Source organism: Rattus rattus, chromosome 5, assembly GCF_011064425.1.
Source record: "Rattus rattus isolate New Zealand chromosome 5, Rrattus_CSIRO_v1, whole genome shotgun sequence".
Classification (NCBI taxonomy): domain Eukaryota; kingdom Metazoa; phylum Chordata; class Mammalia; order Rodentia; family Muridae; genus Rattus; species Rattus rattus.
Window position 1 is genome coordinate 128,549,999 of NC_046158.1, and position 17,859 is coordinate 128,567,857.

At 38.0% G+C, this 17,859-nt stretch overlaps 1 protein-coding gene across 1 annotated transcript; it reads right to left on the reverse strand.

Moving 5' to 3' along the window:
- Window positions 1-9,714: 9,714 nt before the first annotated feature.
- On the reverse strand, window positions 9,715-16,027 carry LOC116902080 (cystatin-related protein 1-like). Its single transcript, XM_032904371.1, is given in 5 exon segments — window positions 9,715-10,040; window positions 12,156-12,269; window positions 13,035-13,130; window positions 15,773-15,792; window positions 15,795-16,027. Coding segments are annotated over 5 exon segments (522 nt in total). The 5' UTR covers window positions 16,003-16,027; the 3' UTR covers window positions 9,715-9,956.
- Window positions 16,028-17,859: the final 1,832 nt, after the last annotated feature.

The window sequence follows — 17,859 nt, forward strand, 5'->3', positions numbered from 1 at the left end:
CTGAAGTTGTCTATCAGCTTTAGTAGTTCTCTGGTGGAACTTTTGGGATCACTTAAATATACTATCATATCATCTGCAAATAGTGATATTTTGACTTCTTCTTTTCCGATCTGTATCCCCTTGACCTCCTTTTGTTGTCTGATTGCTCTGGCTAGAACTTCAAGAACTATATTGAATAAGTAGGGAGAGAGTGGGCAGCCTTGTCTAGTCCCTGATTTTAGTGGGATTGCTTCAAGTTTCTCTCCATTTAGTTTAATGTTAGCTACTGGTTTGCTGTATATGGCTTTTACTATGTTTAGGTGTGGGCCTTGAATTCCTATTCTTTCCAGGACTTTTATCATGAAAGGGTGTTGAATTTTGTCAAATGCTTTCTCAGCATCTAATGAAATGATCATGTGGTTTTGTTCTTTCAGTTTGTTTATATAATGGATCACATTGATGGTTTTCCGTATATTAAACCATCCCTGCATGCCTGGGGTGAAGCCTATTTGATCATGGTGGATGACTGTTTTGATGTGCTCTTGGATTCGGTTTGCCAGAATTTTATTGAGTATTTTTGCGTTGATGTTCATAAGGGAAATTGGTCTGAAGTTCTCTTTCTTTGTTGGGTATTTGTGTGGTTTAGGTATAAGAGTAATTGTGGCTTCATAAAAGGAAGTCGGTAGTGCTCCATCTCTTTCAATTTTGTGGAATAGTTTGGATAATATTGGTATGAGGTCTTCTATGAAGGTCTGATAGAATTCTGCACTAAACCCGTCTGGGCCTGGGCTCTTTTTGGTTGGGAGACCTTTAATGACTGCTTCTATTTCCTTAGGAGTTATGGGGTTGTTTAACTGCTTTATCTGTTCCTGATTGAACTTCGGTACCTGGTATCTGTCTAGGAAATTGTCCATTTCCTGTAGATTTTCAAGTTTTGTTGAATATAGGCTTTTATAGTAAGATCTGATGATTTTTTGAATTTCCCCTGAATCTGTAGTTATGTCTCCCTTTTCATTTCTGATTTTGTTAATTTGGACACACTCTCTGTGTCCTCTCGTTAGTCTGGCTAAGGGTTTATTTATCTTGTTGATTTTCTCAAAGAACCAACTTTTGGTTCTGCTGATTCTTTCTATGGTCCTTTTTGTTTCTACTTGGTTGATTTCAGCTCTGAGTTTGATTATTTCCTGCCTTCTACTCCTCCTGGGTGTATTTGCTTCTTTTTGTTCTAGAGCTTTTAGGTGTGCTGTCAAGCTGGTGACATATGCTCTTTCCTGTTTCTTTCTGCAGGCACTCAGATCTATGAGTTTTCCTCTTATCAAAGCTTTCATTGTGTCCCATAAGTTTGGGTTTGTTGTACCTTCATTTTCATTAAATTCTAAGAAGTCTTTAATTTCTTTCTTTATTTCTTCCTTGACCAGGTTATCGTTGAGTAGAGCATTGTTCAACTTCCACGTATATGTGGGCGTTCTTCCCTTATTGTTATTGAAGACCAGCTTTAGGCCGTGGTGGTCTGATAGCACACATGGTATTATTACTATCTTTCTGTACCTGTCGAAGCCCGTTTTTTGACCAATTATATGGTCAATTTTGGAGAAAGTACCATGAGGAGCTGAGAAGAAGGTATATCCTTTTGCTTTAGGATAGAATGTTCTACAAATATCTGTTAAGTCCATTTGGCTCATGACTTCTCTTAGTCTGTCTACGTCTCTGTTTAATTTCTGTTTCCATGATCTGTCCATTGATGAGAGTGGGGTGTTGAAATCTCCTACTATTATTGTGTCAGGTTCAATATGTGTTTTGAGGCTTAGTAAGGTTTCTTTTACGTATGTAGGTGCCCTTGTATTTGGGGCATAAATATTTAGGATTGAGAGTTCATCTTGGTGGATTTTTCCTTTGATGAATGTGAAGTGTCCTTCCTTATCTTTTTTGATGACTTTAAGTTGAAAATTGATTTTATTTGATATTAGAATGGCTACTCCAGCTTGCTTCTTCTGACCATTTTCTTGGAAAGTTGTTTTCCAGCCTTTCACTCTGAGGTAGTGTCTGTCTTTGTCTCTGAGGTGTGTTTCCTGTAGGCAGCAGAATCCAGGGTCCTCGTTGCGTATCCAGTTTGTTAATATATGTCTTTTTATCGGGGAGTTGAGACCACTGATATTGAGAGATATTAATGAATAGTGATTATTGCTTCCTGTTATATTCATATTTGGATGTGAGGTTATGTTTGTGTGCTTTTCTTCTCTTTGTTTTGTTGCCAAGACAATTAGTTTCTTGCTTTTTCTAGGGTGTAGCTTGCCTCCTTATGTTGGGTTTTACCATTTATTATCCTTTGTAGTGCTGGATTTGTAGAAAGATATTGTGTAAATTTGGTTTTGTCATGGAATATCTTGGTTTCTCCATCTATGTTCATTGAGAGTTTTGCAGGATACAGTAACCTAGGATGGCATTTGTGTTCTCTTAGGGTCTGTATGACATCTGTTCAGGATCTTCTGGCTTTCATAGTCTCTGGTGAGAAATCAGGTGTGATTCTGATAGGTCTGCCTTTATATGTTACTTGACCTTTTTTCCCTTACTGCTTTTAATATTCTTTCTTTATTTTGTGCGTTTGGTGTTTTGACTATTATGTGACGGGAGGAGTTTCTTTTCTGGTCCAATCTATTTGGAGTTCTGTAGGCTTCTTGTATGCTTATGGGCATCTCTTTCTTTAGGTTAAGGAAGTTTTCTTCTATGATTTTGTTGAAGATATTTACTGGTCCTTTGAGCTGGGAATCTTCACTCTCTTCTATACCTATTATCCTTAGGTTTGATCTCCTCATTGAGTCCTGGATTTCCTGTATGTTCTGGACCAGTAGCTTTTTCCGCTTTACATTATCTTTGACAGTTGAGTCAATGATTTCTATGGAATCTTCTGCTCCTGAGATTCTCTCTTCCATCTCTTGTATTCTGTTGGTGATGCTTGTATCTACAGCTCCTTGTCTCTTCCTTTGGTTTTCTATATCCAAGATTGTTTCCATGTGTTCTTTCTTGATTGCTTCTATTTCAATTTTTAATTCCTTCAACTGTTTGATTGTGTTTTCCAGGAATTCTTTCAGGGATTTTTGTGATTCCTCTCTGTAGGCTTCTACTTGTTTAGTTATGTTTCCTGTGTTTCTCTAAGGGAGTTCTTCATGTCTTTCTTGAAGTCCTCCAGCATCATGATCAAATATGATTTTGAATCTAGATCTTGCTTTTCTGGTGTGTTTGGATATTCCATGTTTGCTTTGGTGGGAGTATTGGGCTTCGATGATGCCATGTAGTCTTGGTTTCTGTTGCTTGGGATCCTGTGGTGCCTCTTGCCATCAGATTATCTGTAGTGTTACTTTGTTCTGCTATTTCTGACAGTGGCTAGACTGTCCTATAAGCCTGTGTGTTGAGAGTGCTGTAGACCTGTTTTCCTGTTTTCTTTCAGCCAGTTATGGGAAGAGAGTGTTCTTCTTTTGGGCGTGTTCTTTTTCCTATCTACAGGTCTTCAGCTGTTCCTGTGGGCCTGTGTCCTGAGGCCACCAGTCAGTTTGCTTGGAGCAGAAAAGTTGGCCTTACCTGTGTTCTCGAGGCTCAAGTTTGCTCATGGGGTGTTGCTTATGAGCTCTCCACAAGGGCAGCCACCAGGAGGACCTGTGCCACGCTTTGCGGGAGCCCCGGTGCACCAGGGACCCAGATGGATTTTGCTGTTTTCCTCTGGAGTCAGGAATGTGGGCAGAGTGTAGTCTCTTCTGGCTTCCCAGGCGAGTCTGCCTCTCTGAAAGTTGAGCTCTCCCTCCCATGGGATTTGGGTACAGAGAACTCTTTATCCAGTTGGTCCCTTCAGGTTCTGGCAGTGTCTCAGGCTCAGGGGACCTGCTGCTCCTGTGCTCTTATCTATGGGAACCCAGAGGCTGTATACATTTTCCTCTTGGGCCAGGGATGTGGGCAGGGGTGGGCAGAGTTGGTGGTCTCTTCTGCTCTGCAGTCTCATGAGTGCCCATCTGTCCAGGCAACTCTCTCTCCCACAGGGTTTGGGAGCAGTGAGCTGTGGGCCCGGATCAGCGAGGTTGGGAATCCCGCTAAAAACCTCTAATTGTATTCTTGATGTTGAGTATACCAACTTTAAAGAACAAAGCTTAAGTCCAATTGGATCAAGGACCTCCACATCAAACCAGATACACTCAAACTAATAGAAAAAAAGTGGGGAAGCATCTCAAACACATGGCCACTGGAGAAAATTTCCTGAACAAAACACCAATGGCTTATGCTCTAAGATCAGGAATCGGCAAATGGGATCTCATAAAACTGCAAAGCTTCTGTAAGGTAAAGACACTGTGGTTAGGACAAAACGGCAACCAACAGATTGGGAAAAGATCTTTACCAATCCTAAAACGGATAGAGAGTTTATATCCAAAATATACAAAGAACTCAAGAAGGTGGACCACAGGGAGACAAATAACCCTATTCAAAGGTGGGGTTCAGAGCTAAACAAAGAATTAACAACCGAGGAATGCTGAATGTCTGAGAAGCAACTAAAGAAATGTTCAACATCATTAGTCATAAGGAAAATGCAAATCAAAACAACCCTGAGATTTCACCTCACACCAGTGAGAATGGCTAAGATCAAAAACTCAGGTGACAGCAAATGCTGGTGAGGATGTGGGGAAAGAGGAACACTCCTCCATTGTTGGTGGGATTGCAGACTGGTACAACCATTCTGGAAATCAGTCTGGAGTTTCCTCAGAAAATTGGACATTGAACTACCTGAGGACCGAGCTATACCTCTCTTGGGCATATACCCAAAAGGTGCCCCAACATATAACAAAGATAGGTGTTCCACTATGTTCATAGCAGCCTTATTTATAATAGCCAGAAGCTGGAAAGAACCCAGATGCCCTTCAACAGAGGAATGGATACAGAAAATGTGGTACATCTACACAATGGAATATTACTCAGCTATCAAAAACAATGACTATGAAATTCATAGGCAAATGGATGGAACTGGAAAATATAATCCCAAGTGAGGTAACCCAATCACAGAAAAACACATGGTATGCACTCATTGATAAGTGGCTATTAGTCCAAATGCTTGAATTACTGTAGGTGCACAGAACACATGAAACTCAAGAAGGATGACCAAAATGCGAATGCTTCACTCCTTCTTTAAGAGGGGAAAAAAAGAATACCCTTGGCCGGGAATAGGGAGGCAAAGTTTAGAACAGAGGCAAAGGAACACCCATTCAGAGCCTGCCCCATACGTGGCCCAGACATATACAGACACCCAACTTGAAACGATGGATGAAGCAAAGAAGTGCAGGCTGAAGGGAACTGGATGTAGGTCTCTCCTGAGAGATATAGTCAGAATACAGCAAATACATAGGGGAATGCCAGCAGCAATCCACAGAACTGAGAATGTGACCCCCATTGAAGGAATCTTAGAAAGGACTGAAAGAGCTTGAAGGAGCTTGAGACCCCATATGAACAACAATGCCATCCAACCAGAGCTGCCAGGACTAAGCCACTACCCACAGACTATTCTTGGACTGAACCTGGGCTCCAACCACATAGGTAGTAATGAATAGCCTAGTAAGAGCAGTAGTGGAAGGGGAATCCCTTGTTCCTGCCAAGACTGAACCCCCAGTGAACTTGATTGTTGGGGTGAGAGTGGTAATGGGGGGAGGATGGGGAGGGAACACCTATGAAGAAGGGGAGTGGGATGGGTTAGGGGGATGTTGGCCTGAAAACAAGGATGGGGAATAACAATCAAAATGTAAATAAGAAATACTCAAGTTAATAAAGATAGAAAAAAACCCATAGCAAAAGGAATCACAGTGAGTCACTTCCTGGTTTCTAAGCCTTTGCAGGCTATCAAGACATCTTTCAGTATATCGGATATTATGCTACATAAGTCTTGATCAAGTTTCAGGATATTTGTCTTCTTTTCTTATCTGATTTTCCTTGACTTTTCCAATATCATGCCCACATCTACTTATACATACAATAACATGTACTACCACACAGGGATAAGAATCCAGCACTTCAGAAGCCATGTAACATCATCTGAGTGTCATGAAAATACATGAAAATTATATATATGAGAGGAATTTAGAAAGTTATCAATATCTCATGTGGATGCCTAGGAGAGATGTAAGACTCAGAGGAGATCATCAATGTTGAAGTGGTATAAAATGAATGAGAACTGGAAGGACCATTAGAGCATGATATATGACAGAATTGTTTTAGTGCCATGGAAAACTTTTATTTATTTTTTCTTCTGAGTACTTTCTTGAAGGTACTATCATTCTGATAATATCATCAAAATTGATTAAAGCTACTGATCAAGTAATTAGTAGAATGGAAGAAGGAAGCAACAGCAATATTTTCCTTCCCCTAAATCAGTATCTACTTTATGTGTCACTAGTGGTTATATTAGATATTCAACTGGTAATAATAATAATAAAAGGGTTATGTAATGTTGCTCTAAACACTCAACGCAACCAGGAACATGAAAATGCACGAGCATGATCATGGATGATTTGATATCCAGGTAGGACTTAACAATTCAGAATGGTAGATGGTAAATTTGCATGCATCGTCTTCAGTTATGAAGTTCTAATATTGTAAAATGAATTCTCATACCACATTGAAATGCTTTGAGAAAACAAAAGTAATTTCATGGGATCTGGTTCATTCTTATCTTTTAAAAATAAAGGTGATACATATACTTCAACTTTGAGTGTCCTCCATTGTTAATTTTCTGTAGCCTGTTTATAGCAACAAAATCATTGCCAGATAAATGTTCAAATTTAATGCATGAGAATATTATAGACTTTTTATATTAAATTTATTCTTTAAAAATAATATTAGGCTTTATGTTATTAGATAATGCATCCACTATAATATTGTTGAAGTAAAATACTAACATCTACTGGGAAACTAGAGTTTACCTATTTAGATTTCTTTGGCCTTGTCTATATTTCTGTTACATAATACAATGTCATTACTAGCTGAGAACTGTGCTAAGGACATTCCTGATGCACAGTGGTTAAACCTAAGTGCTTTGCTGAGTTCTGTATGTCACTTAAGTGTATGAGTAAACATCTAGAATGGGATCAAATTTCTCCCGTTGTGGCTGTAGTGATTTGTAGGAGAAGTAAGGATTCATTCTTATGGACTGAGCCTCAAAATGTCAGATATGACACCATCTCCAGGTTAACAAAAAGATAGGGTAGAATAAGTCTAGAGTATTATAAATAAGTGTTTACCAGTAAGGACAAACTGTTCCCTAGTGGAGAGAATTCTCCATACAACTGCATGAAACGTGATGTTAGGCTTGATGAAATCTTTCAATGGTTAAGTGACTGCAATACAAGAATCAGGGCCTTATTTAAGATTCCCAGCATCCATGTAAATAGCAGTGCAGCAGTACTATCTGCAATCCTAGTAGACTCCAGGAGATTCTGGAAAATCATTGACTATCTTGACTCAATAAGTCATGAGATCTGCATTAAAAAAGAGACTGGCTCATTTATTACAGTGAATGCAATTAAGTAAGACAGATGATATATTCATATTAGTACATAATTATATGCACAAATGTTTTTTTAATTTTTGTCAGATATTTCATACAATTACATAATGGTTTTACAAATGTTATCCTCTTTTCCTTCTGTTCCATATCCTCTCTTCCTCTCCCTGCTTCTACTAGGATGCTCCCACTCTCACCCACCTACTCCCACATCAGCACACTGGCTTTACCCTACATTGGGGAAGTGACCCTTCACAAGACCAAGGGCTTTCCCTCCTATTGATGCCGGACAATGGCATCTGCTGCGACATATTTTGCTGGAGCTATACATCCCTCTATGTGTACTCATTTGGTGGTGGTTTAGTCCCTGGGAGCTCTGGTGGGGTCTGGTTGGTTGATATTTTTTTATTCCTATGGGGTTACAAACACCTTCATCTCCTTCAGGATTTTCTCTAAGTCCTTTATTGGGGTTTTCTTGTTAAGTCCAACGGTTGTGTTTTCCTGCATTTCTTTAAGGTATTTTTGTGATTCTTCTTTAAGGCTTCTACTTGTTTACCTGTGTTCTGTCTTTCCTTTTTTTACTTTATCCTTTTTTTAGAGAGAAAAGGTTTATTTTGCCTCTCAGTCCCAGTGCACATATCACATAAAAAATAACAGAAGGATGTCAAGGCAGATGATCCAATTACATTCACAGTCATAAAATACGAAATAATAATTAGTGCTCAACTTTTTTCTTCTTTTTTACTTTCCAAGACACAAGTGAGCGAATGTTGCTATCCAGAGTGGGTATGTCTTTACTCTTTTTTTTTTGCTGAACTAATCAATATAGTGTCCTATTTCTCGGGACATTAATGATATAAAGAAGATTCTCCCATATTTCTTTAAGGGAGTTATTTATGTCCTTCTTAAAGACATCTCTCATCATCATGAGATGTGATTTTAAATCCAAATCTTGCTTTACAGTGTTGGAATATATAATAGTTGCTGTGGTGGGAATACTAGATTCTAATGATGCCAAGTAGTCTAGGTTTCTGTTGCTTAGGTTCTTGTGCTTGCCTCTCACCATCTGGTAATCTCTGATGTTTGTTGGTCTTGCTGTCTCTGAGTGGATCCTGTCCCTTATGTTGGCTTGTAAGTCTATGAGCCTGTGATCTTAGGAGTGTGAAAATTCCTTGGAGACCTGCTCTCTGTGGGCAGGTTTTGGGTCTTAAGAGTTGTCAGACAGCCTTATCTCTGGGCTCAGATGGAGACGGGAATTATCTTGTAACAATCTGCCCTGGGGGTCCAGTATCCTACATACTTCTGGAAGCTGATGAAGACAGGGGTGTACTGTTTTAGGCATACCTGCAGCTCCTGCCCACCATGTGCTCTAAGCAGCTCTCTCTTTGGATAGTCAGTGGAGAGCAAGTAGGTTCCTTCCTGTGAGCTTAGGTGGAAGAGCCCTTCTGGCAGTCCAGTTCTCTGCTAGCAGGTTTTGGATCCAAAGGCTGTGGACAGCCTCATCACTGGGTGCAGATGGAGCTATACACAAATGTTTATATATATTTCAAACACATTGAATTGTATGATTTTATTTTAGACATCCATATGGGCACAGAATATAAATTTTCCCTTCAGCATCCTCAGATCATGTATAATTCTTAAAATTTAAAAATAGAATCAGCATGCATATTTATATATAACACATCTGTGATATGTACTATATGGGATGTACTATCTAGCACATTAGTTCTGTGCATACACCTGTTGAGATTTTCTCCCAGAGAACACTAGTTTTACATTCTCCTATCCAGAAGAGAGATTATTTTTTCTTTAAATGTTTAAAAAAACAGATCTGATTCAAAGTCAACCCTGTGAGGTGTTCACTGTGATTCCTTGAGCTGTAGATAGAAGGATAGTAATAAAGGGCAGGCTGTGATATTGTGAATGTTAGACATCCACATGAGTTGGTTAGATGTAACTGTAACTTTGCTGTTATAACTACAGTGCATATCTTCCTTGAGATAGAAGATTATTTATTATACTTTGATCTTCTTATATAGAAAGTCAGAATCTTCATTTATACGGAAAAAACTGTATGTGCCTACGAAACGTGGATATTATCACAGAGAATACAGCATACTTGACACAGACTTGTTGATAAGAGCCTCACTGTTCTTTGCATTTGATTCCAACTACCCACATTGCACTTGTTCTCAGACAACAAGTCAAGATGAATGGCAGTACTTTTATTGAGCAAAGCATAGGTTTGTTATGGCAGGCTTACAATGGTTCATTTAAAAGAAGTATGTGAAATGTAAAAGGAAGACAATTGTTCAGGTGTACATAACTGAACTGCATGTCTCTGTGACTCCCGGGATCCATACTGAAGGGTGATTCGATATTAGAATTCCAGAAGTAGAATCGATGTCTGCAAGTGTTGGGTAACAGGCCAGTCAGTCTCAGAGTCTCATTTGGCATAACAATCGAATCTTGCAGCATGTATATTTTGCTCAATATAATCAGGATACAGTACAAAGTAACATATTTCTCTCTAAAAATGGAAAGAAATATAGATTATTAGGGATATTAAAATCAAAAGGGATATAATCATCCAGATAACTGAAGTGGAAATGGTAACCATATAAATGAAACACTGGTCATTCCAGTGTCCCTGGGTCCCTGGATATTCAGCATAACTCTTCAGTGGACAATGATCATTGCCTCAATTGTTTATAGTCCACAAGATTTTATGTGCACAATCAAGAACTCATGAGATCCTGAATCCTGGTACACATGCAGGAGTCCACAGGGTCAGGGCCCATCTAGTTCTAGACATTGACAAGTCATTAAGCATGGCACATGGAAAAATCAAAGACGGGAATATTGATGTGAAAATAAGAGGTGATACAAATATTTGAGAAGATAAGCCCTACCACCCCAGTATGTAGTATCACAGGAACCCAATGCGTAAAACAGCATCTGGTGGTAGAAGCAGGATTTCAGCAAGAGGGATTAAAGTCATGAACATGTGGCAGATCGTTTATGTGCACAGGACCAACCATGTAGGTTGATGGCAAGCAAGTAGGTTTTCTGGAGATCGCCCACCATTCTGCATAGCTATGATTGGTGTGCTCTGAAAGGCACATCAATGAAAGGTACATCCCAAAATAGCTTCTCACTTCTGATATTGCTTTCCTGCCACTATTACTGCTTAATAATTTCTGGGCATCATCTCACAATATTGAACACAGATTCTTCAAATCAATATGAAGTTGTACTTTTATATAATAGTGCTGTTTAGATGAATTAATGACTATAGAATTCTTGATTTGATTCAATAATTTAAGAGAGAAATTTAAGGAGATGGTTTTAGTTGTTTTCCCAGAAAGATATAATAAAGGTAAATCAAGAATAGAGTCTGCACCTCCTCGTAGTTTAATTAGTTAATTATAATGAATGAAATGAGCTTTAAACATTGAAGTAAGAAGAGAAATAAATTTGGGACATACTTTAGATCAATGAAAGACATTAATTGTAGGCAATATCCAGGTATGATGCTACCAATGTGTACTGTAATTTAACAAGAACATGGGAAACTGTGGTTTTAAACTTATAATGATATTATAGAGTGAAACACTACTTTGAACTGACTGTCTACAACCTTCTGTAACTCTTTTCTTTGAAATTTTATCTGTGAGGTAAATTCTTAAACATTTTTTGTCTAAAAAGCTATAAAAGGCTGAGAGAAAAGTAAAGTGTAGCCTGTAGCTGTTATTGTATCTTCACTATTCACAAAATGTTTATATTTGTAGATAGTATATATTTACATCTGTCTGTCTGTGTGTATGTACATACATATGTATGCTTAATAATTTCTATTCTTAACATGTATGTCTATACGTAGACATGTGCACTTTGACGTTGAATGGTTGACATCAGCTGAATTCGTGTGTGTGTGTGTGTGTGTGTGTGTGTGTGTGTGTGTGTGTGTGTGACTTTATTTTTACCCTTTTTCATTTTCTGTGGCTCACAAAAGGTTAATGAATTCATAAGCTCTTAACTGTCTATCAAGAGATCCCCAAGTAAAAGCACCCAAGAAACTATTTCTTTTCCCAATACTCTCCTAACAGCAGGAATAAAATTCAGAAACCATTAGCTTCTGGAACCAGAACAATAAGAGATACTTAATGGCCAGAGGTCATGGACTATTTGTCTTCTTATAACCACCCCACATCAGTACTGAATGACAGGATGGGACCTTTACAATTGCACCCTGCAAATGAGGGTGGGGTTGGGAGTAAAAGACTCTTCTCTGACAAGCAACCATCTCCACAACTCTTTATTCTGTCAATGAGCAAAAATTCAATCATACCCTTGGTAGTACAGTTCCTAGGGAATGGAGAATATTGTTTGAACTCTTCCTCCTCTTCTGTGCACAGTGCTACTTTTGAGGAATGGATGAACTCAACAAGTGTATCTATTTTATTTATTGATAATCTCCACTTTCTCTCTTCAAATGTTTGCACATGATCTTTTCCTGTGCACTTCATTTATATTACCTTGCCAAAAGCATAACACACTAGCACAAAACCCTTCTCAGATATTATACATTGGTCCTCATTTTCACAGGGTTCTTTCAGCAAGAGGAGTCACTTAGTGTTCATACCTTCAGCTGTTCTGTTTGTTCTTCGAAGGGACAGTTGGCCAGTTTAGATAGGAGCTTCCTGCATCTGACGCTTCCAGGCAATGATATATAGTATATTGTTTCTTCAGGAGTCCGCTTTAGAAAAGGAACAGGATTAACTGCATCACTTCTCATTGGTAAGTTTCTCTTCAGTAACCCTTTGTAACTAAAATAATTAATTTCTTTATCATTTGTTTCAGCATTCTTTAGCTTCAAAGATTATTCCTTACACAACAAATAACTCATCTTTATAGAAATTGACGCCCACCCTACTGGTTGTTTGATTTATGACCATCTTTTATGAGTTGTCTTGTGCTGTTGAAGAAGAAGGAAACAGGGCAAAAGAGGAGAATAAAATCCATACAGTGGAGTTAGGAATGAAAGGATTATATCTGAGAGTTATGGTGTTGCCAGAAATAACTCTATACATATGGAAAAGGTTAAGGGGCAGCACTGGTTACCTTTGACCTGTTTGGGGCTCTTTTCTTTCTTGGCCACATGGAAAGATCTGAAGCTCAGGTTAATTAATTATCATCTCCAAAGGAAGTGTTCTTGAAAAGGGTCCTCTAGTCCAGAGAGGAACACCAACTTACAGAAGGTTTTCTGCTCAGTATGAAGAATTCAATGACAAACACTTCAACATTTAAGTTTATGATTTCTGCACATACTCTTACTCTAACACACAAGTTCATGTGTACTAATCCCTAACTCTATCCCTTCATAAAGAACTACATTTCTACACATTTCCCTCCAATACACACATTTTCTCAAAATATCCACATATCTATAAAAATGCATGACCATAGTACCTCTGCCACCCTACCCAACGTGTCAGGAAACAAGGCATTATCAAATACATACCTTTATGGTATAGAATTCCCCCTGGAAAGAACATTTGTAGAAGTCAGACTCAATCTTTCTACATTTGGTTTTAACCACTTCAAAGTCACCAAATCCCTATGAAGAAAAGAGCAAAATTATTGTTCAGTTCTGTATTTTCATTTACATGTATGCCTTAATTTACTTTTGTAGCTAACACTTTTATTTTGGATCCATGTCAATATGATTGCCATCTGAATACACACACAAACTTCTTCCAACAGGATCATTTTCAGGACCTTTTTCTTTGTACATCTTTATTAAATAGAAGGAATGGGACACCCAAGGTGAAGGCTGGGACTAACATTTTTCAATATTGTTAGTAAGGTAGAACCAGCCTGGAATAGAAACCATAAGGACAGGTAAGAACCATTGCCAGTACATGATCTGCTCTGAGAAGAAGGGAAGGCTTTAGAATGCAGCATGAAGTGAATGATCCTATTGATTTTGGGATAAGAGTTAGTCACACTTTGTAACTCTAAAAAGGTTTCAGGTTGGTTTTATCACCTAATGATCACCATTAGTAGCTACATTTAACACAGAGCATCGGTTTCATTTGTTTTCCTACTTTATTCCTTCAGTGAACAGGAGAATTTGGAATGCTTCACACAAGGGGAAATTTCAGGTCAAATAAATAGAGTCTGTGAGTGTCTCAATTCTAAATTTGATCATTGATGCTAACATATCTCAAGGCATTTTAGTCACTTGTTTGTGCAGTTCCCAAATAGGAACTTACATATTCATTGCAGAGGGAATCTCAGATACATTTACTGGATGACACCAAGCTGAAATAATAGAATTTGTCCTTTGAAACCATGAGTAAGGACAATGTTCCCTGGAGTGATGCTTATCCTGTGTGTACAATTCGACTCAGGTACACACGGAACAATAGGTATCTTTGTTATGTGTGTGGATTGCACATTTACCTAATTTTGTAATTTTATAATTTTAGCAATTACTCAGGTTTTGGAAAGTGGTGTACATGTGCCTTGACTAACAAATCTACTGACAGAGTATGTTGCAGGAGTTGACTCTACATTGCTGAATGATGTAGCATACAAGGTGTGCATACTTCACAGTTGGTGACTAGTTGCATGGGACATAGGTCCTAATGTATTATTATTATTATTATTATTATTATTATTATGCAAAATTAGGACTCTAGTTCCTAAGTGCTGCTCCAGGAACAATCGAAGGTCACTGTGAAAAAGGATGTAGAAACCCCTGGTTGATTTGTTAATACAAGCCTACAAATTCTATGCTGGGAATTGCTCAGATGACATTACCTGTCCTTTAGAGGTCTCCATACAATTTGAAATTCGGCTCATTCTGCAAGGTGAATTGTTATAAAGGACACATATGCATGTTTGGAAATATACCCTTGATTCTTTTTCTGTAGGTTCTCACCTAGCACATTTAACATCTAAGAAATCTATGGCATTACTGAGTGCTATCATTTTTTTGTGTCTTGCCATTGTCAATCAATTTTTTGGGGTAACAGCATCTGCATCTTGCATAGAATAAATGGTTGTTTTTTTCTGAGGGATGGAATCTTTCTCAACATACATATTAGAAAACTACCTCACATTCTGTACATAAAGCACAGCTGAACAGAACATGTGTCATATTCTGCCCTGGGTGTATATGTCAGTGGTCATCTACAAGAAGGAAATAAGTGTGATATTATCAGAGCAAGTACAATGACTCTTCATTTTCCTGATAGGAATATTTACCATATAGAAAATTCCATTGTTTGCTGAAGTACACAAATTGTTATTATCAAGAGATTCAGAAAAAACATATTGACATAAACACACATATCAGGAGCCCCTTGCACTAAATGACAGTGAGGAGGATGAAACAAACATGGCCACATGTTACAATGGACAGAAGGGAGGCAGGACCAACAAGGATGATCAGTATTATAGGGAAACTTCATTTCCCATAATAATACTTAGAATTAGGCTGTCTAGAGATTGCAGTAAGGAAAGATGCAATTAATAAAGCTGAAATACCAAGTTTTTTCCTGTACCCCAATCGATATAAAACGATTTTTAAGTAACCAAAGGCATCTATGACCTTCATATATACACTGACATATTGGCCCCAAACAATACACATGGACAGACACACAGACACACACACAGACACACACACACACACACACACACACACACACACACACGCAAATAACTGAAATACTTGAAAGAGTATAAAAAATTCCTTCTTCCATAATAAATGTTTGTGTGTCTGTTTGTCCTACTATATGGCTTTTCATTTAACAATGTACATTAGTATCAGGTATTTAATATCATTTAGACAAATTAGAGGATACCTTATGCTAACTGTGAAATAGAAACATATAGGTTCCTATTTACTATTGGCAAATTCAAACAGAATAAGATGTAGAGCTCCCACTGTATACTAGTATTTTTTGTTTTGCAGGATTTCTGTTATGTGTGTGGATACTGTTTCTTAGGAGTTCTTTGAATTCAGGTAAAATAAGGAAATTCTGTGGATACATTTTAGTACTAAGAATGCGTCATTCTATTTGTAGTGTGATGAGAACTTCCTTGTGCCTTCTGTTTTAGAAGACATATATTGTATATTGGAGATATGTGAGCATGGTTACAGAAAAGAGTGTCGTAATAGAATAAAAAAAGGATAGTGCTGCACATGGACAAATCAACACTGTCTCTTATGCTGGGAGAAGTACTTACCCATATGTTCATGGTGAATTTTTTATGTTGCTGAGATATGTTTCAGCAGTTTGCGTGTTGTAAAGATATTTGAAGACATCATATACATCCTTCAGTTTGTCTTTTCCTATGAAGTTTCTCTTAAAAATATCCATACCTCCCCTGGTATGTTTTGCAGTTGCATGGCTGAAATTCAGAAACAGGACAAAGATGGCCAGTAGGAGCAGTGTGCCACGTAGGGTTTTGCACATTTTCTTCTCAGATATGAAAGGGGAGCTTCAGAGGAGAAGAGGTTTCAAGGTGCCTGGGCAGGAAGCACACATCTTTTATCTTAAATGATGAACCTCCTATTTAGCCACACCTTCCAAATGCAATCCTCTTTTGTTTACCTCACTATCCTGATTCTTGCCAACTTCAATCCCTATAGTACACTTGTTACCTCACTCAGAACCATTTAGGATTTCTGACACTTGTCTGGCTTCTCAGCTTAGACCTTCCCATCACTAGACCTGTCTCTCCTCCTCTGCTTTCCAATATTGAATTCTTTTGTTTTCCCGAGTGGTAAAACTTTTATTGGCCCTGAAAATCAAAGTAGAAATTCAATTCTTATTTTTTCAGAACATTCTAAATGGCATTTTTTAGTTACTTCTGTCATCATAGTTCATGGATATTCTTGAGCCCCTGTTTAACATCTGGTGTTCCTCCCTTGGCTCTTTTGTTATATGCTGTAGGGATTTCATCCTCAAATTTCTGGAGTAGTATTTTTTTTGCTAAAAATACTGTGGTAGCCATTATTGTGGAAAGCTTAGAGTGTTAGTTTTTCAGGACTCCCAAAAGTCCCTTATGAATTTAGATGACAAAGGTCACAAGGTCCTAAAGGATCTTTCTAGCCCAAACGTCTGGGATCTAGTGATAGAGCCTGGGGTACATTGTATCAGGGAGTCCCAAAGACACACTGCCTGAAACACATAATTTCTATTTAAAACTTGGCACTGGAGATTTTAAAACATAGTACTATTTTCATATTATAATATTTGCATTAGTGTCCACAATATTTAAATATTAATATGTAATTCCAGAATCAGCTCTCCACCTAGGAATGCCCTTGATTAATTTCAAATGGTTGTGCTTTGCATACTGGTAAAAATGAAATTTTATGTTCATTTATTTATTTAACTTATCTTTAATTCATCAATTCTTTACAATAGTTTGTCCATTTAGAATCTGAGAGGTAAAGGCTAATTTACTTAAATTAAATTTAAGTATCTTATCATTAGTTTTATACTATTAACGTAAGACTTTAGAGATATGCTGAATAAAACACGTTAATACAAGTATACTAGCCCCATTTAAGGGCCCTTGTGGAAGATCATCTTAGGGTATCACGGAGGCCACTAGAAAAAGTACCTGAAGCAATTAGTAATTAAAATTTACCCATCTTTCCAGTTTGCACTTGTGCTCAGACCAAACCTAGATCTCCTGCTTCCCACCCACTCCAACAGCATCCAGAGTAAGCTTGACTCCCAGGAACTGTGACACACCAAGAACACAGGTGAAGGCACAACATCTTCACCAATACTCAGTCTAACTTGGTCCCTCTGGGACATGGACAACACAGGAACATTCCCTAAACAGAGGCATGCATCTTTCTGGTTTGCACCTGTGCCTGGAGTGGTTGCAGGGCTCTGGCTCCGAAGCCTACTCCTACAAAACTTGGAGGAAGCTTGACTCCCAGTAACTCAAACACACAAGAATAATAGGATCTTATAGGCAGCATGACTCACAGGAACGCTGACCCACCCAGGACAAAACACCAAATGAACAGAACAAAGAAAGACTATTGAAAGTGGTAAGGAAAAAAGATCAAGTAACATATAAAAGCTGGCCTTACAGAATTACAGTCAACTTCTAAACAGAGATTCTCAAAGCCAGAAGAACTTAGGGAAATGTCATACAGGCCTTAATAGAAGACAAATGCAGGCTCAGGCCACTATACCCAGCAAAACTTTCAGTCATCATAGATAGAGAAACACGATATTCCATGACAAAACCAAATTTAATCAGTATCTTTCCTTTATTAAATAACCGAACTAAATGTCCAACACAAG